At 42.7% G+C, this 27,669-nt stretch overlaps 6 protein-coding genes and 2 pseudogenes across 8 annotated transcripts; 3 read left to right on the plus strand and 5 right to left on the minus strand.

Moving 5' to 3' along the window:
- Positions 1–1,101: 1,101 nt before the first annotated feature.
- Positions 1,102–6,521, minus strand: LOC306752807 (ETS translocation variant 5-like). Its single transcript, XM_079236614.1, has 12 exons — positions 6,459–6,521; positions 6,281–6,365; positions 6,134–6,181; positions 5,974–6,024; positions 4,924–5,032; positions 4,383–4,628; positions 4,029–4,297; positions 3,846–3,908; positions 3,686–3,754; positions 3,312–3,463; positions 2,751–2,852; positions 1,102–2,625 (listed from the first exon to the last, which is right to left on the minus strand). Exons 1-12 carry the CDS (start codon positions 6,504–6,506, stop codon positions 2,392–2,394), a joined length of 1,476 nt encoding a protein of 491 aa, XP_079092740.1. The 5' UTR covers positions 6,507–6,521; the 3' UTR covers positions 1,102–2,391.
- A 3,748-nt stretch (positions 6,522–10,269) lies between these two features.
- Positions 10,270–15,315, minus strand: LOC306753052 (uncharacterized protein; the record flags this gene model as incomplete). The annotated part of the gene is made up of 5 exons (XM_079236884.1): positions 10,270–10,545; positions 10,906–11,176; positions 14,396–14,664; positions 14,970–15,212; positions 15,307–15,315. The coding sequence occupies 5 exons, from the start codon at positions 15,313–15,315 to the stop codon at positions 10,270–10,272; spliced, it is 1,068 nt and encodes a 355-aa protein (XP_079093010.1).
- LOC306752812 (gamma-crystallin S-1-like) lies at positions 12,394–13,129 on the minus strand (annotated as a pseudogene). The gene is made up of 3 exons: positions 13,086–13,129; positions 12,745–12,980; positions 12,394–12,666 (listed from the first exon to the last, which is right to left on the minus strand). The product of its transcript is annotated as a gamma-crystallin S-1-like (transcript).
- A 1,401-nt stretch (positions 15,316–16,716) lies between the features above and the next one.
- Positions 16,717–17,825, minus strand: LOC306752813 (gamma-crystallin M3-like; the record flags this gene model as incomplete). Its single annotated transcript, XM_079236619.1, has 3 exons — positions 16,717–16,995; positions 17,483–17,731; positions 17,811–17,825. 3 exons carry the CDS (start codon positions 17,823–17,825, stop codon positions 16,717–16,719), a joined length of 543 nt encoding a protein of 180 aa, XP_079092745.1.
- Positions 17,826–18,356: 531 nt separating this feature from the next.
- LOC306753053 (gamma-crystallin M3-like) lies at positions 18,357–19,169 on the plus strand (the record flags this gene model as incomplete). Its single annotated transcript, XM_079236885.1, has 3 exons — positions 18,357–18,389; positions 18,533–18,799; positions 18,891–19,169. 3 exons carry the CDS (start codon positions 18,357–18,359, stop codon positions 19,167–19,169), a joined length of 579 nt encoding a protein of 192 aa, XP_079093011.1.
- Positions 19,170–21,997: 2,828 nt separating this feature from the next.
- On the plus strand, positions 21,998–22,773 carry LOC306752815 (gamma-crystallin M3-like; the record flags this gene model as incomplete). Its single annotated transcript, XM_079236621.1, has 3 exons — positions 21,998–22,009; positions 22,145–22,387; positions 22,501–22,773. The coding sequence occupies 3 exons, from the start codon at positions 21,998–22,000 to the stop codon at positions 22,771–22,773; spliced, it is 528 nt and encodes a 175-aa protein (XP_079092747.1).
- A 65-nt stretch (positions 22,774–22,838) lies between these two features.
- Positions 22,839–25,298, plus strand: LOC306753054 (gamma-crystallin S-1-like; annotated as a pseudogene). The gene is made up of 4 exons: positions 22,839–22,846; positions 24,406–24,588; positions 24,711–24,953; positions 25,029–25,298. The product of its transcript is annotated as a gamma-crystallin S-1-like (transcript).
- A 325-nt stretch (positions 25,299–25,623) lies between these two features.
- Positions 25,624–26,866, minus strand: LOC306752814 (gamma-crystallin M2-like; the record flags this gene model as incomplete). The annotated part of the gene is made up of 3 exons (XM_079236620.1): positions 25,624–25,899; positions 26,502–26,744; positions 26,858–26,866. The coding sequence occupies 3 exons, from the start codon at positions 26,864–26,866 to the stop codon at positions 25,624–25,626; spliced, it is 528 nt and encodes a 175-aa protein (XP_079092746.1).
- Between the last annotated feature and the right edge of the window lie 803 nt (positions 26,867–27,669).

Genomic DNA, 27,669 nt, shown 5'->3' on the forward strand with positions numbered 1-27,669 from the left:
AAACAGTTTTCAGTTAGATTTCAGTCTAACTGCCATAAAAGTGTATTTATCCCCCGGCATGACTGGAGAATGGAAGATGGCTCTGAGTTTCAACACTTTTTGAGACATGAACAGTAACTACTTGACTTGTTTACGTGTTTCATGCCTGCAGTTTGTTTTTGTAACACCTCAGATTGGCCTGGTGCCTCGGTGGTTTACATGTGTCACGTAAAGAGTCCTCTAATGAGCTAACGGGGTTCCTCTCGGGCAGAAATCAGTGTTTGTTTAGCTGCTGGGTGAGAAGCAATAATTGGATCTCAGAGGTATTGCTCCATGTGTTTATGTACATAGTGGCATAGCTTTGACATTATATTAGCCTTACAGTAATCAAGGGGGCCAATTATGTAAAATGGACAAAAACATTATATATAAGTAATTTAATTTTGACCATGTTTTATAGATTGGAGTTTTTTTCCTCAAATGTTATTAGAAATACACATTTGTTGTACAAATACACAAAAAGTTGAGGCACCAAATACACATTGGGGAGCAGAAGATGAGGCCATTCTGATACTGAAAGAATTTTTTTTGCAGTCATGACAATTCATTAAAATGTCAAAATATGTAATGGTATGTCATAAAAAGACAAAGTAATAAGTATATCAATAAAAAAAAATCACAAACGGCGGAGTAGTGTCAAAAATGTTCCTAAAGTTATATTACATCATGTCATAAATATGTCAGTCATAAAAAGCCATAGTATAGTATGTAATACAACAAATCATAGTCGCAAAGTATAGTCATAAAAAGAGTTGAATGTCATAGTATAGTGTGTCATAAATAGTCATATAGTCTTCATAGTATAATCTAATGGGACTTTTTGCTTTTGGGACTTTATTCCACACGGTGTTATCAGGACATTGTTTTTTTTTAAATACTTTAAATGTATTTGTATTTTTGAATTATTGATATTTTTGATAATCAGGGTGTGGCCTGGTCAGCAGGCAGTCTGGAGATACCAGATTCTGTAAGCGTTTTCCCCTCAACAACCAGCAGAGGGTGCTGTGCTGCGGCTTCACTTTAGACGGCGCTTTGAAGAACATGTTTAAACGATAGGCGAAAGAAAAGAGTAAAATAGTTTATTGTATCAGTAAAGATCAACAGAAGGCACACATACAGCATCTGAGGGTAGACGTCACACCAGTGTCAGTGTCTTTCTCCAGCCTCCATCACGCCTTTATAACCACCACGTGGTCATAAAGCAAAACATACACTTCTACCTGCAGGACTAAGTCATCCATCTCAGAGAGGGAGGCTGGAATTGATGCAATACATTAGCAGGCTAAACTTTGCAGCTCATAGTACAACGTCAAGCATATGCAGCCTTTTGCAAAAATATATTCATATATAATTATACACCTTTTCTACACATTGAAGCAAATCAACTATACAAAATGCAGAAAACTATCTCGGTACAATAACTGGTGAGCCGGTTGTAAGAAAGTCCATGCTTATTATTAGCATCGTAGTGGCAGTATTACAGAAAAATAGTAGCAGTACCTTTGTCATAAAACAGTTTAGGAAAAAATTACAAGTCCATATAATGCCAAAAATATTAGCTTTGAAACAAGTACACAAAAGACATTTCAATATACATGTTTATATGGGGACTATAACATCTGGAAAATACAAGTGTGTCCCTTTCAAGCAGTATAAGGTTTACCAAAGAAGAACAATTGGAACTAATTTAATTAGTAAAGGAGTGCCCGTGGTTTTAAGATACTTTTTGGTTGAAATCCCAGAGTTCACGTACGAGAGGACTACAGCGATGGCCGTGCTACAAAAACTACAACCGAGCAGGTCGTAGGGTCACTGACAGGCGGGGAAACATCTGTGATTCTGAACATAAAATTGAAATATTGAGAACAAAAGTTGTAATGTTTTGAGCGTGAAACTGAACAAAGATGAAGAGAATTAAGTTGAAATTGTTATGACTATTATTGAGACAAAGTATTGTTCAACTATTTTTGAACTAGGGAATTGTTTTTTTTTCTCTCAACCGTGTCTTGAAATACTGTTTAGTTTTCATAATATTACTACTTTATCTCAAAATATATCAACTTTACAACAGTTTTTGTAAACAGTGAAAACCAAATCAGAACAACAAAAATGTTTTTTTTTGCTGAGGGAGTGAATTCAACAAACAGTCTCAGAGTCTCAGATTTTCAGTCTGACTCATAATTTTGCACCCACTGATTTTGGCTCAACGAGAAGTCTACTTTCGATAAAATAATTCTGATAAACTCTTGTTGCCTGTTGGGTGTACAAGTGAAAGATCTCAAACACTGCTCAGTATTTCCGGTTCCTCCTGTAAAATATCTCACGTTTCCTGCCGCGGCCCGGCCGGGGAGTCTAGTACGGGTAGCCGTCGGGGAAAGCCAGACCCTGGACGCACTGCTCCCCTCCCTCGGCCAGGTACGGGCCCTCCTCCTCGTAGCTGGGCGGGGGGAGGCCGTCCTCCTCGCTCGGAGGCCGGACGGCGTCCGGGTCGGCCTTCAGACTCGGCCTCTGGTTGTCGGGGAACGCCAGGGAGAAAAGCGCCTCGGGGTTGCACACGAACTTGTAAACGTACCGTTCCCCTGCCACCTGCGGGACGAGCCGATCAGAAACCAGTGAATAAAATGATCATCAATTTATTTGTATTAACTACAATATGACGTATACAATACAGGACTTCATAATAAGTGTGTGAACCTGAAACCTGCCTTTACCTTCTGCATGATGCCCTTCTCGTAGTAGTACCTCAGAGAGCGGCTCAGCTTGTCGTAGTTCATGGCCGGACGGTTCTTCTGGAGGCCCCAGAGCCGAGCCACCTGCACAACACCGGAGGGGAACACGCAATAAAACATGCAGCTGCATGCATATTAAAGTGCATCTTTCATTATTAAACATTATACAACACGGAACCGCCCACAAGGCCTGCAGCTACGCATGACAACCCTTTATTTACATTTTGTTGTTCAATTTATGATGACTCAAAATCTGGAGCGAGTGATCAAATAATATCTCCCTGCTTCCTGAATACAAGTATATTTTAATGTATTATTAATAAGCAATATAATCTGTCATTGCACCCTTGCTTTTGCCTTAACTTCACAGCTCTTTTCTTAATTTAAGAAAGTCTTCTGTCTCCCTAACAGTCTGTTAAGCCAATGTTGTGTCTACTTTTTACTCAATTTGGGTTCTTTCAATCCTTTCAGGTCTCATCAGCCCCTTCAAGCGTACATATTTATCCTTAAAGAACCCAGCGTGGGGGTTCGGCCATGTCTGACCTCCTCTGGATCGACCAGTTTAAACTCCATGTTGCGTCCCGTCCAGACGATCAGGTGTGCGTTGGCCGGGTTGTCCAGCAGCGTGAGCAGGAACTGCCAGAGCTGCAGGGAGCCGCGGCGCTGATACGGCAAACCCTCCTGCTTCACTTTCCCTGCTCAGAGTCAGACAAGGAACGATGAGCACGATGATGAGCACGATGATGAGCACGATGATGAGCACGATGATGAGCACGATGATGAGCACGATGATGAGCACGATGATGAGCACGGTGATGAGCACGATGATGAGCACGATGATGAGCACGGTGATGAGCACGATGATGAGCACGATTCTGGGCACAGGGGGAAAAAGAGCCGTCCCGATTTGGTCTTACCTTCCAGTCTTTCTGGCACAACACACGCATCATCGTAGTACAAATGCGGCTCTCTGTCATGGCCCAGACCTGTGTGAAGAAACATGAAATATTTATATATAATGAAACATTTGCTCTACTGGGACACGACAAAAACTGATTTTATAAGACTAAAACTCACCGACGCCGTTATTCTGGTACAAGACTGAAGACTTCCCAAATGACGACTGGCAGGTTTGAACCTCTGGAAGACGAATGCAAAGAGTCTTTAGAGTCTCACCACTAAAATTATATGCTATTTGCTATTGTTTTGTAAATACAGCAATAGCATTCAATACGTGAAGGAAAAGTGTGCCGCGCTCACCTGAGTCGAAGCCGAAGTCTCTCGGCTCTTGTTTGATTGTGACGTGGTTGAAAGCGGCCCGGGCCAGACCTGGACCCGGTGGGCCCGGCTCTGGGTATCTCGGATCCACCAGCTCCTGTTTGAAACCCCGGGGGCCTTGGGGGACCAGGGGCTCCGAGAGGTGGCGCTGGTACGGCGGTCGGCCGTCGCTGCTCGAGGGCTGGTACCCGTTCACCGCTTTCTCCGGTGGGAGGAAAGACAAGCAGGGCTCCGACAGCTGCCGCTGAAACCTGGAGGGTTGTGGACCACAAGAGGAGGTCTGAGGCTGGGAACCGGATTTGTTCGCAGCTGAAATCACATCGAAGAAGAACCTACCTTTGTTCCGTGGTGAAGGACGACCCGGGGGCGCGCGGCAGAGCAAACTGCTGGCTTTGGTTGTGGTGGTGGGAGGGGCTCAGGGTGGGGGCGTGGCTCAGGGGGCAGTTGTTGGTCAGCCGAGGGGCAGAGGGTTGTAACTGCCTCGGTACGGGTGGAGGTCCAGCAGGATGGGAGGAGCCGCAGTGTGCTGGTGTGGAGGCTGGAGGCAGAGCTTTGAGCCCAGCTGGCTTGTTGTCACAGGCACTGAGAGAGAAAACAGGAATGATATCCTTAATGCATGAAAACGCTTCAAAAATGATTGACAAGACTAAAATGCAAAGAAGATGAGGAGACTCATGCACATCAAATTTAAAAAAAGAAGTAAATAACTGAATAAATTAATCATAAAGCAGTGTCTCTTGTGTGCAAGGCTGCTGTAATCCTGCAATTTCCCCACTGCGGGACTAATAAAGGATTATCTTATAAGTAGTCAAATGAGTGCAAAAATAAACATGTCTAAATACTAAAAGCAGAGCATGAAAACACATTGATTGCATACCTGTAACTGTAAAGGCACATGTCAGCGTGGGGCGTCCTGCCGGGAGACGGGTCTTTAGACGGACTGGACTCTCTCTTCACTTTGCTGACAGGCGGTCCATGAAACATCACTGCAAACACACAACATATTAAGAATAAATCATCTGTTGATCAAAGTTTTTTTTATATTTAGAGAGTATTCAGTATAAACATTTTTGTGCTGAGGTTTTGAGATATTTATTGCAGATATCTCTTCATCACTGCAATACGATGTCGGTGAATAGAAGTTTTATTATGATCAAGAAGAAGAAAATGGTCCGAGCTAAATGTAACATTGTTCTAATTCAAGGGCTATAAAAACGCTACAAACACGACTTGTCTGGCCGAATTCTTACAGAATACCAAGTGAATTCAGAAGATCTCCCACCTGGAGCGAACGACGTCTACTGGGACTGTAAAACAAGGATAAACGATGTTTTCTCGCTCTTTGGTTTCCAGCACTGCGGCTCACATTTGAGCCTCCTATCGGATCTCAGCAGCGACGTTTCCATCCACAACGCAATTTAGATTTATTGTCAGTGACCGGGAGTCCTTCAGTTGAGGCAGCTATCAAGCAGCAATAAATACATGCAGTACTGCATGTATTTATTGCTGTACGTGTTGGGCAGCGGCACAAAACGTACCGCTTCCCCGTACTCAGGTCTTATCTGTGACATCATCATAACCTCTCTTACTTCCAGCACCACGTGACCTCCATCATTTAACTGGCCCGTCATAAAGTGTATTGCCAGCAAACACAGTTGTATTTACACCACCGGTTCTGCAGAGTATCCATCCATCCATCCATCCATCCATCCATCCACACAGAAGTAAAAACTACCACAAAACCCAAATAATGCAACACAATTATCAGGTACTGGAGAAAAGTATTAAGCAACTTTATACTTCTACAACAATAAAAAGGGGAATATTGTACTTTACAGACTGTGCGTTATTCTATTAGGTGTCATTCTAAGTTGTGCAACACTTCTGAGCGCTTCTTAGAAATATTAGAGGAGAAGCAGCTACTCACACTTATTGGACTGAAAATCTGGGACAAACTGCTCGTCATCAGGGACCTGAGCTGTCAGAGGGGAAGATAAAAGACGTTCAAGGACTCTTCATCAGATTCTCACACCTTGGATCTTCTCATGCTTGACGTATTTTCTATATTTCATGCTTTCTGGCCTCACCTTCTGCGATCCATATTTCCTGGAGCTGGATGAGATCTTGGAAGAGCTCTGCAAGAAAGTCACAAACACATAATATCAAAACTCAATATTTACCAGGTGAAACATCAACACGGTGATCTCTTTTACATGTGGCCCTGATGAGCCTACCCTCTGTGTCCTGAGCCAGCTCCGTCTCCATGAACTTCCTTTTGCGGTCGCTGAGACATCTCTCCGCTCCCTCTACGTGACATTTCTGGAGGTTTCATAATAGTTAAATGAAACAAAATCAGTGAATATTAATTGTATACACACATGTAATGAGTTGTTGATCGTGCAGTAAACTCACACTCTCAGGGACCACAAAGGGGACCTGCTGGTCATAAAAGCCATCCATGTCGGAGGAAGCTTCACTCTGGAAAAAAGGAATAAAGGACAGATTAGAGAAACTTTCAGGGAAATACAGAAACATTAGTCCACCTTTTTCCGCTTTTCTAACCGCCATAACCCCACAGCTGGTTTACAGTGGCTATAAAAGCCTCGTCGTCAGTGACTTATGCAACTTCCTGTACGTTAAATCTGACATGAGGAAGTGCTCCTCGGAGATGTTTGAACAGGTGATGCTGCTTTTGAGGCAATAAACAAAAAGCAGCTGTGTAGTTCATAAAAATGACGTATATTTCTTTAGTCTGGCTACAGGTCTTAAAGAATAAAACTAAAGCTGACTATATTTTGTATTTAGTTTTCAGGAGTCAATGGAACATCTACTGTCAATTTGTTTGTACTTTTTTGTTTACAAATAGTATTATAACCACATATACTTTACATAGTTAATTCAAACTCTTATTTGTATTTTTACACCGTACGTTACTAACTTGACATGCCTCCCTTTAGAATAGGCAGTGGTGGAAAGTAACGTTACGCAACATTAAAGTGACTAATGCATCAATAATTATAATTCAATAATATATTTATGAAGCGGGATAGTCTGCATACTTTTTGTACTCTATATATTTAGATGTTATTACCATTGCACTTGTATTTAAGTAAAATCCTGCATGCAGGACTTTTAATTGTTGTAAGTTTCTGGTCCAGCAAAACTTTAACTAACTTACTATAGTTCCTACTTTGTTTTAATTTGAGATATTTGCTTTTTAAGTGCCCCATCAGGCTCTTACCTCCAAAGTTAATCAAACTACAATATGAGAATAAACGCTCTCACGCCTTCATCTCATAATTGTTAGATGGTAATTACAACAAATGGAAGTCACAAAGCAGACTTTTTGCTCTCCCTTTGATGAACGCAGCGGGCTTCCGTAGGTAAACAACACCTCAAGCTGCTTTTGTTCCCAGACTCTCGCGTTAATAAGTTAAAAGTTGTAACATAAGTTTGTTTGGTTTCCTGTAATGACTCAAACACCACATAAGAGGACAGACTCATACTAGTGCCGCTGTTTCACCCCTTCAGCTGAGAATTGATAGAACAAAAACAAAAATCAAAGATTGGTGAATGGGATTAGGAGTGACGCACAGGAGAGACTCCTTGTTTTTCTCAATGAAGTGAAACTTGATCCTCGAGGAAGGGAGGGAGAAAGAGGGGGGGGGGAGGGCTGCTCACCATTGATAAATTTACCACAGAGCCCGGAGAAAGATCCACGACGCTAACAGGCCGTAAAGACAGCTGCTGCAGGCGGAAAGCGCGCTCTGCACCGCTGACAGATGCGGGGAAATGGACGCAAAGTTGCCTTTGATTTCTAGAAAATGGCGTTCGCCTCTTTTCCCATTTCTGCTGCCAGCAACACAACCGCGACGATGCGGTTAATGTGACAAAACAAAGCACAAACAAGCCCCCGCGCATGTACACTAGATTTTATTAAGTGATTTAATATTAATGCAGGACTCACTTGGGAAGTGAAGTTTCTTGTCAGTGTGAAAACGCAGATTTCCTCCCCTACATCTCCTGAAAGCTCCTCGAATAAAACACGGCTGTGGATTTTTCTCAATGAAGAGCTCCGACCGCTGGATCCAGACCAGAGCCCTGTGCTGCGCTCCCATTGGCTGGAACACAGAGTCAGTCAACGGGCGAGCCAATTGTCTTCGAGACTGCTCTGACGCGCGTCCGTTGTGTTTTTTATGAATGGCTGCGTTTCATTCATGTCGCCACAGCTCTCTTAAAGGGCCAGAGCGGCCATTCCATAAAATAAGCAAGTAAATAAACAAATAAATAAATAAATCATCAATCAACCAGCATTCATTGATTAACTTATCAGGTCTAAATGTATCAGACATAATAAAATCATCGTAAAAATAGCAATAAATAAGTGGAATGATTAAGCCGATTTCTTATTTTAAGTAATATCTACGTGATACTATTATTACTATTATTTTTGTTTGAGAATATACCATTCATATTTTAACACATTAATTCATTAATACAGTTTACATATTTATTAGTTCATGATGGACCGGATGTTATTTTGTATAGTCACCAAAATCATAACTATGCATGACCTCCGTCAGGTTGCTTTTGTTGAGGTGTAGAAATACTGTTCCTTTTTCCCAGCCATCATCGCAACATACATGTAGTGTTGTTGCATGTTTGATAGATTTAATCCAGCGTCACACATGACTGCTTCTAAGTGCATTCACCTCAGTGGGTGGAAAAACTGTTTCTCCACTTTTAATTTGACTTTGATCTCCTTCCACTTCATTTTCTGCAGAGTGTGCCACCTGAATATGTAGACAGATTAGTAAAGTTGCTCTTACAGGAAATATACAAAAAATAGGAATAAAGGACTTTGTCAAATGTAAATATTGTGCATTATGCTTCAATAAATAGCAACTTATGCAAAGAAACCCTGCAAGTTAAAGAACAGTTGCTTTCAGGTTGCAGTGATTGTTTGTGTTCTTAGAAACTGCTTGATCAGCATCAGGGGATGCCAGAAACGATCTGTGTGTGTGATAAAAGTTCCAGTTAAAAAATCAGCTGAGCTCAGCAGCTCTGTTACTGATTTGCAGCGTCTAATGTTTACTCGGCCATCACACGTCTACTACTGCGTGGACATCACCTCACAGACTTTTATTCATCCGTTCTGGCAGATAAAACAAGCATGATATGATCAAACACATCCTGTGTTTCAGGAAATTACAGTTTCTTATCAAATGTGTCTGCATGTTGTGTTTATGGTGTTCTGTTCCTCACTGAAAGTCCACTCGCCTTTTCTCTGTATCATTTTGTAATGTCACTTTAATCGCCGGCCTTTTTTAAATTGTGAAGCTAATTATCATGTATTATATTTTTTTTAACAATTATTTTATTGGATTTCATAAAGGTTTTGCACAGCAACAACGCAAACTTACCAATACATAGTGTAAGTGAAGAAGAAAAGGAAAACCAAATGCATAAAAAAGGAGGATATTTGATAAATTATATAGCATTTTTTTGACTAATGATGAAAAGTTAGTGTCTCATAATGCTCAAAATGACTCTAAAAAACAAAGTAATATTATTTGACTAGTTCTAAATACCAGATCATGACTTTTTAGGGGTGATTTTGACTTGAAAAGACATAAATGACATTAAAGCTCTTGCCCTGTAATGAAGCTCTATCGCCACTAGGTGGCTCTTTAATTTACATGCGAATGGTTAAAGGACTCTAATTACCCAATAATATTTCTGTTATTCTCAATGCAGAACTTTCATATTGCCGTATTGCTTCTTCTACTGAAGTACAGGATCTGAATAAGTCTTCCACTACGGTCACGTTCTACTAAGCCATGAAGTCTGCCGTCATGATTGTTAATAAGTAATGAATAATTAGGGTCACAGGGTTCTCACTTTCCGATAAGCCAACAGAAAAAGTAAGTTGGCCTTCTGTTATAAAAAATGTGACTACATTTATAAAGCCTTTTTTTCTACAACACTCCATCAAGACCTTCATTGTAGATGTTAGTCCAGACACTCTGCAGCACTTTCACAGAAGGTCAAAGGTCAAGCAATCCGTTGCAGAGGCTTTCCTATAGAGCTAAAAAGACAATGATGACTGATTTATTTGGTAATCACACCAAATAAAAATAGTCCCCCTTCTGCTTTAGTCAGTGAGTTTTTATTTGCAGGTGAGTTAGGTTCAGGATAAGTGAGAAACAGGAAGTGAGATGGTCTAAGACGAGTCCACGACCCGTCTAATGGAGCCCACAGACGGGTGAAGGGCCCCCCACTCTGCGTGCCGCCTGAACTCGCCCTTCTCCAGCAGGTACTGGCGCCCCCTGTAGTTCGGATGCTCGTAGAACACCCAGACTCCGTCCTGGACGTGAGCCGAGTGAACGTCCTGGTAGCGCCAGCGGTCCACCAGGTTGGGCAGATCCTCGCTTATCTCGACCATCTGGCCACCGAAGTCTGGACGCTCGTAGATGCGGACCTTGTGCATGCTAGAAGGCTGGAAAATGAAACAAGAAAACATATCACGTGATTATTAGTGAGCTTTAAAGGTGGGCAGAGCCAGGCTAGAATATATATTGCATATTCATACAGACCAATTTGCTTTATTCTTGTATCATCAAGCAGCAAATCCATCAAAAAAACAGACTACTAGACAGTGACATTATGGCATTAAGCAGCAATGTAATGTAATGTAATTAGTAATGTAATGTAAGTGCAAGGGCATTATAGCTGCATTGCTATTAGTGGGAGAAGAACTGATGATAGAAACACCCACAATTTAAATCGAAAAAAGCATACACTGTATGATCAACTTGGATTTCTGGCTTTGCTTTAGAAGCTGATTTCCAGGACTTACGTGTCTGATGAGCCGGCAGGACCTGACGGTGTCGTTGGAGCCGTTCCAGCTCTGGTAGTTGGGGTACTCCCCTCTCATGAGCACGTACTGGTAGCCCATGAATTGGGGTCTCTCGTAGATGACCCAGGAGCCGCCCTCCACCCGGATGGAGTTGCAGCGCTGGAAGTGGGAGTTGAGCTCGGCACAGTCGCTGCTGCATTCATATTGAAGACCCTTGAAGTTCTTGTCCTCATAGAAAAAGATCTGCAAGCAGGACTCTGTTAGACCGTCTCTAGAAATAACACTAAAGCAATTCACTCGGCAACAGTGTCCTTTAAAGTTGCTTCATTCTGTGTCTGCTGCATGTGAAAGTGGGCAAATTGCTGTTAAAATGTCATGATTTCAGCATGTTATGCTGCAAAGAGAGGCCTTTTCTTACTAATTAATATGATGCTGACACATTCTGAAACCAATAATTCCTCCTGGCCCCTAAAACAAAGACTTTGCACAGGAGAATTAACAGTGACAAGAGGGAATATTAAACCATTATTCTTTCTCAAAGAGCACAACACCTTTCTCACTCAAAGATAATGTAGCAGTCAGTATGAAGCATCATGGAATTAAACAGTTAAACTCACCTTTCCCGTGTGCTCCATAGTCACCTTATGTTCCTCCTCACCAAATCAAATCAAAGCCCCTCGTTCACGCTGCATCACTGATGCTCCACTTTCATATAAAGGCTGATGAAATGCACTGCCAGTACATTCATTGTCATTCAAATGAGCTCCCCATTAACTTTGGCACATTAGCTGATGCTGCAATTGTTTTAAAGTACATGGCTGCACCTCGATTGCTGCTGAAATTGTGACTGGATGCTGTCACTGTGATTTACGTAGTCGAGATATTGCATTTTAAAATAGAATATTTAAACATATTCCTGGACCTGTTTGTTTTTGTTTGTAGCACTTAAAGGCTGCAACATTTTGCTTATACATGTTACAAACAAATTAAATCACAAAAAAAGCAAGAAAAAGTGGATTGTAATGTAATTGTAGCAACATATCAAAGTAAAGGTATATGGTATAATCATTTAAACAGTGAACGCAATATAAATGTGTCTATAGGGAAAATTTTAACAGGTTATGCAACAGCAATCTGAGGCCTACTGGAGGGAAGGGAGACCAGAACCAGAACCAGAACCAGAACCAGGACCAGGACTGATCCTCCAGCCTGCAGACCCTGCTGCAGTAACATGAGAGGTTTTCTTAAGGATCTCTGGCGCTCTGAAACACTACCGCCTTTGTCCACAGGGGCCGCCATAATCCAAACTAAATGAAAGTTCCTTGCAGTAGCTTTAAAATAAATAACTGATTGTGTGTTGAAACTCAATAAATATGTGACATTAAATATGGTTAATAATGCACATTTTTAGAAAAGAAAAAGAAACAGAGTATCATTTGTTCTCATGGCTTTATTTTTCAAGGTGCACCTTCTTTAAGAATGCCATTGCTAGTGGTCCTTAACCCGGCGGATGGATCCCACAGTGGGCTGCACGCCGCCCCACTCAGAGTGCCGTCTGTACTCGCTTCTCTCCAGCAGGTACTGGCGCCCCCTGTAGTTGGGATGCTGGTAGAAGATCCAGGCGCCCTCGAACACCTTGCAGGAGTGGACGTTGCGGCTGTGCCAGCGCTCGTGGAGGACAGGCATGTTGTCTGCCACCTCCATCGTCTGGCCTTCGAAGTTGGGCTTCTCCCAAACCTTCAGCCTCCACGAGTTCCCCCCCTGGAAGAAAGAAATGAAGGACGCTGAACATTTGCAATATAAATAAATATACATAACTATTTCTCTCTCTTAACTTACGTTCCTAATAATGCGACAGGACAGGACGGTGTCGTTGATGCCCAGCCAGCGCTGGTAGTCTGGGTACTCTCCCGGGGTCAGCACATATTGATAGCTCATGTAGTTCGGTAGATTACCCAGAATCCTCCCTCCACTCTGATGGAGTTGCAGCGGCTGAAATACGTATGCAGGTCGCTGGAGTCATTGTCGCACTCGTGGAAACGACCCTGGAAGTTTCTGTCCTCGTAGAAGATGATCTGGAAAGAGAAGCAAATACAATTTGTTATGTACATCTATAGTTCGCACATATGTACCTTTAAGAATACTGCATGAGTTGTGTGCATTGAATATGTGAAATGCACCTTCTCCATAGTAGCAATAGGTTTGGTTGTGTTATATAAAACATTTAAAGCAGCCACCTGCAATATTCTCTTTATACAGAACAAGAACAATAAAACTAAGCACATGGTTTGCTTTGTGTGAACTGGAAATATTTATCCAGGCTGATCACATTGTTCTGAAGCAGCGAAACCTGTTTCCCCAAACAATGCAAACGCAATGTGCAAAGCATCCCCAAAGCCTCCGGATGCAGCAAAGCTGCTGACAAAAACAAGGCCTGCAGGACATCGGGTTTGATGTGAAGCGCTTTGAGCTGAGTCAGTGGCAGAGAAGGCTCCAGAGACTTCACACCGCAGAGCGGATTCATCTCAAACAAGCTGCACTCTTGACCTCAGGAATTGTAGTTTAATGGTTTTAGTGTGATAATAGTTAAAGGAGAAGATGTCAAAGCTAAAATGTATCTGCCAAATGCTGATGAAACGAAACATAATACATGCTACTCTTGTCCGTCTGTTGAACAGCATTATTCATACATATGCTGCACATATTCATGATCTCCTGAGGATGAATCCTAATGCATCTGGTGACCAGCAGACACACATGCATGCTCCTCAGAGGAGGAACCCTTTTGGACACTTCACCTTCACCCTCAGGTAAAACCATTACAACTGGTTAGGGTGCAAGAATCTTGTTATTCACCAATATGCAGTTCATTTTGTGTGTGTGTGTGTGTGTGTGTGTGTGTGTGTGTGTGTGTGTGTGTGTGTGTGTGTGTGTGTGTTTAAAATAATATAATTGCTATCATGCGCTGCTCTCTTGTTGAGCTTGTTGAATTGAAAGATGCAGTAGTTTGTTTGGAGTGAAAACATTTGGTCATACAAAGCTAGTTATCCTGGGATTATCAATTTATAAATCTGACCTTCTTTCCCCTAAGCTTTACTCTGTCATCCTCTTTTTTATAAAGATGCCTTCACGAAGAAACTCAGACATTTAAAAGGTCATGCCACCAATTTGACTTCTTAAATCTTCAACAGGAAACATGTGTTAGGAACTGGGAACATGTGTTTAAAGGTGTGGGCATTAATCAGGCAGGGACTGTCGAGGGAAATATGGGAGGACTAAAAGTCAGGATATCTTTTTTAAATCTTCAGTCAGTTGAAAAAATCCCTGTAGTACCCTTTAATATGTGTTAACTATCTCAAATCAATATAAAAGTAGGAACCAGTGGTCTATATGAGACATAAGTAGAGAAAACCCATGAGAACAGTCAGAGTTTGCTCCTCATTTATTGACGGTGTCGTGTCTCTTTCTGATCTGGGCTCAAAGTTAAAACTCTGTGATCCTGCGGAAGGAGCCGACGGCCGGCGAGGCCGCCCCCCAGTCCCCGTGCTGCCGGTACTCTCCGAGCTCCAGGAGGTACTGGTGGCCCGTGTAGTTGGGGAGGTCGTAGAAGACCCAGGCCCCGTCGGCCACCACGCAGGAGCACGCCTCTCGCAGCTTGTAGGTGTCGTGCACCGAGGGACAGTCGTCGGAGCACTCCACCATCTGGCCTCCGAAGTCGGGCCTCTCGTACAGCCTCAGCTTCCACGCGCTGCCGTACGCCTGAAAGCACCAGATGAGAAGAACACATGCAGTATGTTCAGGTCTCAGGCTACAAAAGTACAATCTGTAAAATCGTGACCTCTTGGTCCTTTGATAATATAAAAGTATGGATTAGTGCAGGCATGCGTTTCAACTTCTACATTCCTTTTTCTCTAACTTATATAGCAAACGGCGGCCAAATACTTCTGCTATTGTCTGCTTGTTTGGTCTGCTGTTCAGTGAGCTCAGTCCTGTGTAACTATCCAAACACCGTTCTGCAAAACCTCAAACCCTCGGTTGTGTTTGACCTGGACGAGGACTCTTACATTCTTTATGGCGCGGCAGGACTTCACGCTGTCGCTGAAGGCCATCCACTGCTGGCTGTCCCCGTACTCCCCGGGGCTGAGGATGTACTGGAAGCCCTTGTAGTTGGGCCTCTCGTAGATCACCCACACGCCGCTCTCCACCCGGAGGGAGTTGCAGCGGCTGAAGTACGCGTGCAGGTCGGCACAGTCGCTGCTGCAGTTGTAGCAGCGGCCATGGAATTTCTTCTCCTCGAAAAATGTGATCTGTGGCAGAAGAGGAAACGTTTTAAATACACAATGTGAGTATTTCCTGAACATGAGTGTCTTTAAAAAGCTGCAGTAGGTTTTATTATCGTACCTTCCCCATTTTGGTGCACTGTAAACCTCATTCTTTGCTGCAGCCCCATCAAAGTATTTATCGATAAACAAAATGTGCAGAGCGTGGCAAGCCTTTGATACCCAAATGAGGGAGATCTGCATATCAGCAAAACGGCCTGGTGCAGTTTGATTGGCCTTTGTTCCAGTCTGATGATGACTCTGTATCAAACGTGCTGGAACAGTGAAGGCAGAGGCTCAGTGTCCCGCAGTGAGGGAAAGAAAGGATTCAGCAAAGTTACATGTTCTCCTGTTTACTGCTGCAAATGATGACAATGACTTTAAACCTCTGCTCCTGCCTTTGTTTCTCATTGTTTCTCTTCTCAAAGTAATGTGTTAAAAACACTTCCTGAGCTCCAGACAGTTGGTTCTGCTTTAGATTCATTTTAACACCTTAAATCTAATCTATAATCTATAGATTATCTATAATTTAAAACTGTCATCTTGAGCGTGTGCTGCAAGTCATGTGACCTCCCTCCTGTTATTATAAAGGGTGTGAAGGTGAGTTTAAAGGTGATGGTTTATGAGAAATTAGACTTTATTATCAGGTGTAGTGTACAAAAGTGCATTTATTAGTACAGAATTACAGCTATGCAGCTCCTTTTTGTTTTGCACCAAATGTGCTTTGATGTTTTTGTCTTTTGCGACAGTGTCAAGGATTTAGTGGCATCTAGTGGTGAAGTTTCGAACTGCAACATCTGAATAAACCTCCACTCAATTCTCCCTTTCCCAAAGTGTAACTCCGTGGTATCTCTCAGGACATTCGTCTTTAGGAAGCAACATTTTGTGGCTCATGATGCCGCACTTTAACAAGCGAGTCGGAGAACTACCTTCCTCCACACCTGACCTTTAAAGAAACGCGTGGCATGTTTTGGGGTCATTAGGTCATACATGTAATCCAAACCATTTGGTCGGCAAAGATGCAAACTTTTCCTACAGCGTGAGAAGAAATTGAGCAGCATGTCTGTTTGTTGTGGATCGTTTAATTGTTTTTATTGTGTTTCACTTTTACATCTATATATTGTTGACTGTATCACATCTTTAACACTTTTCCTCTACGTTAAAGGCTCCAGGCATTACAATAAAGAGCATGAAGAACTTTGGAAAGGTTGATTTCCTGAGGGTTCAAAATGCCTGACATAAACGTCAGCCATTCAAAACACAGCTTCAGCCACTAATAAGTGTTTGGACTAAATAAACGTATCCAGGCCAGAAGCTTCAGTTCAGCTGCAATCAGTGTTATTTTTGAAAACCTTAAGTGCTTTTCACAACCTTCCTGATTGCTTATTGCAAATACTGAATGAAAAATGTTTGTTTTGCACCAGAAAGACACTCAGGAATCAGAAACATTAGATTTCAGGTTGCTTTATTTTCCCACTCGGTACATTCAGAGTTAACAGGAGTCTGTGATGCGCCTGATGGAGCTGAACCTCGTCATGTTGCTCATCCCGCTCTCCCGGAGGTTCCTGTACTCTCCGGGCCTCAGGTACAGCATCTTGCCTCTGTAGTTGGGCTGCTCGAACATCAGCCAGTGGCCGTCCATCACGTTGCAGGACTGGCATTCGGACATTCGGAAACGATCCACCATGTTGTCACAGTCGTCCATCAGCTCGTGCATCTGGCCCCCGAAGTTCTCCTTTTCGTAGATCCTCATTCTGAAGGGTCCTCTGTGCTGCAGGTGAGGAAACATCAAGGGAGTTATGTGTGGACATTGAGATCGTTAGTGGTTTAATACTTGTGTATAAGGAAACTGGCACACTTTTAATCGCAGAGTGTGTTTGCAAATACCATTTAGAGGAGCAATATTTGCACACATTTTGGGGAGAATCCCCTAAAAGGTATTCTCCACTCAAAGGTACACTTACTTGCTTTTCGTATCTCAGAGCCTTCCTTCACCTGTTATCTCGTAACATCAAAGTTTCCATTCGTTGAAGAAGGCTGTGAGAGACGTTCGAATGCTAGTAAGTGGAATATTCCACGACTATGAGCAACTCCTGCAAGCTTTTTGCGTTTGCTCGACTTAAATTTGTGCAGTTGACTAACATAAAAGCTGCTAGTTGGAATCCAACAAGTCGAGGTGGCATTTCGGTGAATTTACAGAATCCGATTATTGATAATGTGGAGGAATCTCTCTTGTGATCCGTGGCTGGTGGACCTACCATGGGGATCATGCGGCTGGACCTGATGCAGTCGCTCATGGTCATCCCCATCAGGCGCTGGTTGTCGGGATACTCGCCCCTCCTCACCAGCATCTGCTGGCCCATGAAGTTGGGCTTCTCGTAGACCATGAAGAGGCCGCTCTCCACCCTGCAGGAGTTACACCTGCTCAGGTAGGAGGTGAGCTCGGAGCAGTCATTGCTGGTCTCATAGGAGCGGCCCTGGAAGTTCCGGTCCTCGTAGAATATGATCTGCAAAGAAGGATCTTGATCAACATCTTACATTTTTTTGAAGTTTTTGTGTCTCTGATGCTTTGAAAGCTTCACTCACCTTGCCCATGGCCATGATGCTTGTGAGCTAATCCCAGACGTACTGCATCAACATCGACCCTTTCCCTTTTTATACATGGCACGGCCGTAGTATTTCCACATGGCTTGTGCTGAAACCTTTGAGTCATCACTCTATATTGTGGCACAGGGCAGCACTAAAGGGTGGCAGACTTCACTGTAGGTCAGAATCTGCAATAGTTATTGTGAATATTGGGATTCATGCGTGCTTCCAGAATTCTCTACTATTTAATTAATATCTCTCCTGTAAAAATCTACGTGGTGTGAATATCAGATCTGAACTTTATGGTTACACTGAAAGTATTTAACAGATGCCACACAAACAAATGAAATAAAACAGTTTGCTTCTGTTATGACCCGACTTGACCTCCCAGACATTCAACATACAATAATAACTATTGAGGTGCGCTGTGAAAAAATGAATGCAGGCCCACGTGCACCTCGTGATGAGTCATGATGTTTCACACAAAGGTGTGCAAGAGGTCTGCAGCTCATAGTCTATATAAAAGTGGCGCCGGGTTGGCAGCATATGCAAAAAACTGAAAGTGTCACCATGGGCAGGGTAATATTCATCATGCGTTTGTGTCATGTTGGGAAATCTGAAATAGAAATATATTGATTAATAGTTCACAGATGTGTATGCATGTATGATGCAAACTGTGTGCAACAGGCTCTATATTCCTTCCTGTGTGTTCTTTGCTGCAGATTATTTTCTACGAGGAGAGGAACTTCCAGGGTCGCTCCTATGACTGCAGCAGCGACTGCTCCGACATCCACATGCACCTGAACCGCTGCAACTCCTGCAGGGTGGAGAACGGCTGCTTCGTGGCTTACGACCACCCCAACTTCATGGGGAACCAGGTGTTCTTGAAGAGAGGCGAGTACTCCGATTTCCAGCGCACCGGGAGCATGATGGGCATGATGGGAATGGCGATGATGGATACCGTGCGCTCCTGTCGCGTCCTCCCCATGGTAAGACGTCTTGGTGGTCCAAAGACATGCAGGTGCCTGTGATGCACCCCAGAAAAAGAAACCAATGCACTGTCTTGTCCTCCTCCAACAGCACAGGGGGCAGTTCAGGATGAAGATCTACGAGAAGGAGAACTACGGCGGCCAGATGCACGAGCTGATGGACGACTGCGAGTCCCTCCAGGATCGCTACCTGATGTCCGACTGCCAGTCGAGCAACGTGATGGACGGCCACTGGCTGATGTTCGAGCAGCCCGGCTACAAAGGACGGATGATGTACGTGAGGCCGGGAGAGTACAGGAACCTCAGGGAGACGGGAGCCAGCAGCATGACGAGGATCAGCTCCATCAGGCGCATCACGGACAACTGCTGATTGTCCTTGAAAATAAAGATCATATTTTGAAGTATCTGTCTGCGGTTTTGTAGTTTTCTTGATGGGGAAAGTCCCCCCATATATATATATATATATATATATATATATATATATATATATATACGTATATATATACGTATATATATATATATATATATATATATATATATATATATATACGTATACGATAATGATAATACGTATATATATATATATATATATATATATATATATATATATATATATATATATATATCAGGCCTCAAGTTCCCCAACCTTCAACTCATCACACCTCCATTCTGAATATTTTGCCGATTCACTTTTACTTTTGCAGGTTTATTTGTTTAGCACATTTCAACAACAAGGCGATTCAAAGTGCTTCACATGAAACCTTTAAAAGCATCAAAACATAATGCAGAAGAAAACAAGATTTAAAAACAATTAAGAGCATTCATTTTAAAACATAAAAAAACTGTCAAAAAGCAAAAAACAGAATAAAAGTTGCAGTGCAGTTTAATAAATGAAATGCAGTAGTGAGATGCAGAAATTGATTAATATCCTTGAATCTGGTTCAATTAAAGGCAACAGCAAACAGAAAAGTCTTCAGTCTGGACTTAAAGGAGCTGAGGGTCTCAGTCTCCCAGACCACCTGAGGGTTGATGGTTCATAAGGTAGACCAGCTGATCACAAACATACTTAGGCCCTAGACCATTCAGTGCTTTATAAACCAGCAGCAGGATTTCAAAGTAAATTATTAGTTTGACAGGAAGACAGAGCAAAGACCTCAGAACTGGAGTGATGTGATCCACTTCCTGGTCTGAAGATAAATGACCTGTGAACACACCGTTACAGTAGTCCAGTCTCCTGAAGATAAATGACCTGTGAACACACCGTTACAGTAGTCAAGTCTCCTGAAGATAAATGACCTGTGAACACACCGTTACAGTAGTCAAGTCTACTGAAGATAAATGACCTGTGAACACACCGTTACAGTAGTCCAGTCTACTGAAGATAAATGACCTGTGAACACACCGTTACAGTAGTCCAGTCTCCTGAAGATAAATGACCTGTGAACACACCGTTACAGTAGTCAAGTCTCCTGAAGATAAATGACCTGTGAACACACCGTTACAGTAGTCCAGTCTCCTGAAGATAAATGACCTGTGAACACACCGTTACAGTAGTCAAGTCTACTGAAGATAAATGACCTGTGAACACACCGTTACAGTAGTCCAGTCTCCTGAAGATAAATGACCTGTGAACACACCGTTACAGTAGTCAAGTCTCCTGAAGATAAATGACCTGTGAACACACCGTTACAGTAGTCAAGTCTACTGAAGATAAATGACCTGTGAACACACCGTTACAGTAGTCCAGTCTACTGAAGATAAATGACCTGTGAACACACTGAAGATAAAGTCATGGACAAGTTTCTCCAGATCCTGTTGAGACATAATCCTCTAACCCTTGATACATTCTTCAGGTGATAGGAGGCTGATGATGTAATTGTCTTGATATGGCTGTTCAGGTTGAGGTCTGAATCCATAACTACACCTAGATTTCTGGCTTGGTTTGAGGTTTTTAATATTGGTGAAGCTGAGCACTGACTTTCAATCGTTCGTCCTTGGGACCCAAAACAATTACTTCTGTTTTATCTTGATTTAATTGAAGAAAATGAAATATTACAACCTCCCCTTATCCCATACATAACATGAAGGCATTACTTTGTAAGCATCATTACTCTACATCACAGCACTGTGACAAAAGCACTTATGGTCATTGTGTGCACATAGTTTTACGATGGAAAAACACCTGGTAATATATCATAAAAACATTACACTAGTAATGGATGTGTTGTACGTAATTCTTCTTTCCACATTTGGACGACTTTGAGTAAAAATTATAATTGCATGCTGGAGATTTTCCATTTGCCGTGCAAAGTCTATCCTAAAGGAAAAGTGTTATCCTCCTAACATTAATGCACTCTGCAGTAGAGGGACGCTAATGGAGCGCTTCAACCTCTGGGGAGCATGAATGTGTTCAGACAATATTATCGTGATCTGCCAATTACATTTTGCACATGTTGTCCTCGTGGTGACACCGAAGGAAACATAAGCAGGACACCAAAAAATATGGGAATCTTCTTTTCGGCACCGATGAGCATTTGTTTTGCACGGAGAGATGACGCAAACAAACCTGGTGGTAATTACAGGATAATGAAAAACACATGTCTCCTAGTGAGGGACGCTTGTTTACGGCTTGTTTCATCTTGGTGTCAAAACAATTTAAATGTTATTTGAGACATAATGCAATATGATAAAGTCAGTTAAACAGCAATATCCATCAAAACATAATGACGAAACATAACTTTGGCCCCAATAAACTGTTCATACCAGACCAAGTACGGCTGAAGCTGCAAAAATCCTGAATCTAAAGCCATGGTGTGTTTTGTTTCTTATGAATTCAATATTTGCAAAAGGAGAATTGTGTTATTTCTGCTTTCAAAAGAGAAATATTTCAGCTTTAAATCAAAGCATTTGATTTAATCTTGCGTCTGCTGTTCTCTCAACATAACCGTGTCCAATAAAGAAAATGACGGCACAGAAATACAAAGGTAATGCAATAACTAGAGTTTGCTTTGTCACCGTGAAATCCGCACCACTACTGTTTAATCAGTCCGCAGCTTCGATTGTATAATACAGTTGGGGACGTCCATGCAGATGAGCTGACTCAGAGCATTTTGTCCAATCGAGGGGCAGATTCTTTTGATGTCACATGATGGCATAAAAGGCCAGTGGGAACAACAACAGAAATCAAAAAGCGTGACCATGAGCGGAAAGGTAATGCGGGGCGCCGACCACTGCAGCAGCCAAGTCACCGGCGCTGCCTCAGGCTCAGAGTTTTATACTGTTTATGTACCCAAAATACTGCAGCACATGAAGTCTGCCATGTGATTAGTGTTGGTTTGTCTCTAGATCGTCTTCTTCGAGGGGAGAAACTTCCAGGGCCGCTCGTATGAGTGCATCAGCGACTGCTCTGAACTCGCCTCTCACCTGGGCCGATGCAGCTCCTGCAGGGTGGAGAGCGGGGCGTTCGTGGTCTACGACCAGCCCAACTACACGGGCCAGCAGTACCTCCTGACCCGGGGAGAGTACCCCGAGTACCAGAGCACCATCGGCTTCAACGACTGCATTCAGTCCTGTGTCATTGTCCCTGTGGTAAATATGAGCATCACTAAACCAGGAGAGACAAAGGCAGACATAGAAAGGAACGTGAGACGGCACCATGTCGGATGCATGCATGTTTAATCTGACCCGTTGTACCTTCACAGCACAAGGGACCCTTCAAGATGAGGATCTACGAGAGAGCGAACTTCGAAGGGCAGATGCAAGAAGTGACGGACGACTGCGACTCCATCCAGGACCACTACCACATGCCCGACATGCAGTCCTGCAACGTGATGGAGGGCTACTGGTTGATGTTTGAGGAGCCCAACTATGAGGGCCGGATGTTTTACCTGAAGCCCGGGAAGTACAGGAACCTGAGAGAGACGAGCAACGACGACGTGAGGTTCAACTCCATCAGACGCATCACAGAATCTTAACTGTCTATCGCTTACATTTCGCGAATAGGTTTTTGCAGACGCTTTGTTTTATTAACATTGACAAGATGTCGAAGTGAGAGGCAAAAAGACGGAGCCTTGTTTTTATCCTGAAACTGTGATGTGTGCATTGTTTGCATGTAGTTCCAGTTGTACTGTGCAATCCAGCCACGATGAATTTACCTCTATAACTGTGTGATAGGCACAATAAAATGATTTGACGCATATTTTGGGTGAATGTTTTTTCTGAACACGTTTCTTTGGCCCAGTCAGCGGTCTTTAAATTCATAGAAAGATTAACAAACAGTAAAGTCTGACTGGACTAATATGAAATGCTAAAAATTAGTTTTCCTCCGCTGACAGTTGGCTAAAATGCAAATACAAGCAAATGTACAGCATAATGTTTAAAATATGAACATAAAGGAAAGAAGCAGACTTTACATTTAAAGTAACTTTACAATCCCGGCTTCATATTTATTTTGGTTATGTATTCAGTCTATGTAAATGTGATAATATATAGTATACAGCAACTTGTAAAAAAAAAATGTTTGTTAAAGTTATTAAAATGCTGCATTTATTTACATGCAAACAATAATACGACTGCTGCTTTTACCATGAGAAATAATAATATCATGTGTAAATGACCTTTACACAACAATACTTCCATGTTTACTGCGTCCGCTCTATTTGATAGCAGCATTAATAATGTACATTTACCGTAATAAAGCTCAGTCATCATGTGCCACACAGAATATGTCACATATTCAGTTTGTCTTCCTTTTTCTCTGAAACAAGAGAGGATATTCAATAAGGACTCAAACAGAAAGATAATGAGTTATAAAGAATGTTAAACCACTAATATAGTCGTATTGCAGTAATTAATGATAATTAAATACAAATAAATAATCACAATTTAACTGAAAGTGTAAAGACATGCATGTGCATGTAGATAAAACATGTTACACTGATATTTTAAAGCCTTTTAAAGCCAGTGGCTGTACATAATTTGCACTTGGACATAAATGAAATACCTTGCAATATAAATACGTTTAATAACTCTCAGTTGAGCAGCTCTACTGTAAGAATCATCCGCGAGCCGACTGTGTTGAAGCGGCATTCTAGAGCTCAGTCTATAGAGGATGAAACAATATGGGGGATTGCTGGCAAACAAAAGCAAACCTGAAAGAACGAGCGACCTCGTAACAACACGTAGTTATGCTGACAGGAAAAGAATAACAGTCTCTGAATTGTAAATCATATATAAGCTGCTGCCGTGTACAGAAGCAAGGCAGTGGTTGTATTCACTTCGCAGGATGCTGGGATATTCACTCCGGCGTCGACGACCTTAAATCCTAAATGTCGCACAAATGCAGATGTTGATCTTTAAAATGGTCAGAATCACTACAGTCTGTGCAGCTTCATCATCTGCATTTATAGGGACGGGTTGGATTTTATGTCAAATATAATGTGCTTTAATGTACAAAGGCAAATATAGATGTCAAATTGGAGATGAAAAAAAAAACTTTCCCACGGGTTTTTCATAATTTCATTAAAAAAAAAACAGTCCAATGTCTGTTTGTAGATGTTCTTTTGATGTATTTGTCGAGTCTATGAGTGTTTTCTATACCAGAGCAGATTGAAAGGGAAGCCTCTGCTCAAAGCAGCTGATTTGCTTCCTAAAACAAAACAAAAACAGCTGACGAGCACGGCCATTGTTCCGACTCACAAAGACACAGGTCACCAGTGGGTTATAAAGGCAGCGCGGAGCCCACGGCTGTCGTTGCAGTGTGACGAAGGTTAGCCGACACAATGGGAAAGGTAAGGCTGCTCGTTCTGCTGTGTGCCTTTTGTGTCTCTGCGTACCTGCGTGGACTATTGGGACGAAACCGGTGAACCTTGAAGCGTTTTATTAAAAAAAATCCCTCAATTGGTGTTCCCAGATCATCTTCTACGAGGACAAGAACTTCTCGGGTCGCTCGTATGAGTGCACCAGCGAATGCTCGGACCTGCACTCCCACTTCAGCCGCTGCAACTCCATCAGGGTGGAAAGCGGCGAGTGGATGGTGTACGAGAGGCCGAGCTACATGGGCTACCAGTACTTCCTGAAGAAGGGCGACCATTCAGACTACCAGCGCTGGATGGGATTCAATGACTGTGTGCGATCCTGCCGCATGATCCCAATGGTAGGCCTCACTCAGCAGTTTCCCCTTAAAACCGGCGAGAAACCTTTGATAACCCTCGCCTTCTCCTCTCCGCAGAACCAAAGCTCTCACAGGATGAAGATCTACGAGCGCCCGGAGTTCGGAGGCCGCACCATGGAGCTGACGGACGACTGCCCGTCCCTGAACGAGCGCTTCAACTTCAGCGACATCCACTCCTGCAACGCCATGGACGGTAACTGGATCTTCTACGAGCATCCCAGCTACAGGGGGCGCCAGTACCTGGTGCGCCCCGGTGAATACAGGAGGTTTAATGAGTGGGGAAGCAGCAGTTCTCGGGTGGGATCCATCCGACGCATCACTGTGTAAGGAAAAGCTGAAGCACTGTCAATAAATCTATCCAATTAATTCAGTTCTGTCAACTTTGGTTTTCTTTGGGCTCTTGGGAGTTGAGGGGTTCAGTGGGTTTGCTTTGGCGACATGTTAGATCTCATTGCTTGTGTTTTGAAGGGACATACTCTCCTACATTTTGGAGATAGATATTATTTCCTTAGTGGGTTAAATATCACAGGAAAACGACAAATAAATGATGGAAGCATCTTCAAGTATTTTAGATACAGACACACACGCAAACGGTTGAAGCCCAGCATGTTTATTGAGAACAGAGAGAGGATGAAGGTCATTTGAAAGACTTCTAGTTGAAGTCGGTGATTCGCCGGAGCGAGCCGATCCGTGGACTGGCGCCGCCCCAGTCGCTGTATCTGCGGTACTCGCCGGCTCTCACGTAGAAGGGTCTCCCACGGTAGTTGGGCTGGTCGTACATCAGCCAGTGGCCGTCGACCACATTGCACGAGTTAATGTCAGACATGTGCAGGCGGTCCTGGACGTTGGGGCAATCGTCGCTCACCTCCTGCATCTGGCCGCCCATGTCCGCGCGCTCATACAATCTGATTTTGTAGGAACCACGGTGCTGCGGGAACATCAGCATTCATGAGTCAGGCCGGTTTAGTTTGGCTAGACAGTAGATTGTGAGCATAACAACACATAGCCACACAAAGAATGATTTAAGCAGCTTAACAATCCAATTTAGCGTTTCTTTTCAGCCGAGTGGCATTTAACCAACTCCAGTTATGCTAAATCTAAGCTATCTAAGTTCTACCACAGCTCAGAAGAATGCGTTTGCTTTAAGAAAATGATTTATGTATCAAAAAAGTGCTTCAAACTCGTGCTAGGAGACAGTTCTGTCTCACTTAAGCAACACTTTTCAAGTTTATTGCATAATTTTTAAGATTTTTACAATCTTCAAAGAACGCATACTATTATGTAGCTACTTTCCAGTTTCATTAAAGGAAGATTTTGTGTCTGAACTATACATATTTGTACAATCAGTATGTGAGCATCTGATTGTGTATGCATATATATTTCCTTACATTGTTTTAGCATATTCTTCCTCCGGCTAAGCATTAAAAATGATAGGTTCTACCCTGAAATGTAACTTTATTCAGTCTGAATATTCTCATTATTACAACATAATAAATCAATAATCATCCTAATTGATACTCTTTGGCTTACCATGGGAATCACGCGGCAGGAGCGGATGCAGTCGTTGATGCCGATCATGCGCTGGTTGTCGGAGTACTCCCCCCGGCGGAGGAAGTACTGGTGGCCCAGGTACTGGGGTCTCTCGTACACCATGAAGCAGCCGCTCTCCACCCGGATGGAGTTGCAGCGGTTGAAGTAGGTGTGCAGGTCGGCACAGTCGCTCACGGACTCGTGGTGCCGACCCTGGAAATTTCTGTCCTCGTAGAATATGATCTGCAAACGTTTGTCAAAGCTCTGGTTAGCGACCAGCTCCCCACGGGTAAACACATCTGAATGTGAACATGTTTTCAATCTGTATTTTCAGGAACAACACATAACGCGCTTACCTTTCCCATTGTTACATTTGTGGGGGCCAGACTGGCGCTCAATGGACGCTCTGCGTGCCGTGGTCCTTTTATATAAAGTAGCTGTGTGATGGCACAGCATAAAGTATTGTCATCCAAATAGGTTTTATAACACAAATCTGGTTATGTATAGCGACGCACCGCGGTGCGATGACGAGTTATTGTTGTCCGGTTTTCACATGTTCATCAAAACACCACAGTGTGCTAGTGACCCAGGGGTCACCGCTCGCAGTTCCAGCAAAACAACAAGCGTGATTTGTGTCCTTTTCATTCATTCCTTATGTGATATCCAGAGACGGAGTGAGCCCCCCCTTCCTTACCACCATGTTTGAGGATTTTAAATACATGAAAAACTTAATGAGCTGCAAATTATTGCCAAAATCTTCCAGATGAAAAACTCAGAAAACCATTATATGAATCAAATATTTTCCTCATCTGGCACAACCAGGTGGCTTTGGTGCACTTTAATTAAATATATGATAATTGATGTTCAATTAATGATCTGTTGAAAATGAAATCTGTCATCTACCTGAACTTGTGTTAGAGATTTAAACTATTCAAAACTAATAATTTTCCCAGCGGCCTCGGCTTTACTTTGTTGCTCGTGCTAAATGTTAGCATGCAAACACGCTAAACTAGAGCTCTACAATACTCAAAATTAATAATTTTCCAAGCAGCCGCGGCTTTACTTTGTTGCTCGTGCTAAATGTTAGCGTGCTAACACGCTAAACTAGAGATCTACACTACTCAAAACTAATGATTTTCCCAGCGGCCTCGGCATTATTTTGTGACCC

The sequence above is a fragment of the Taurulus bubalis genome (assembly GCF_910589615.1).
Source record: "Taurulus bubalis genome assembly, chromosome: 21".
Taxonomy (NCBI): Eukaryota; Metazoa; Chordata; class Actinopteri; order Perciformes; family Cottidae; genus Taurulus; species Taurulus bubalis.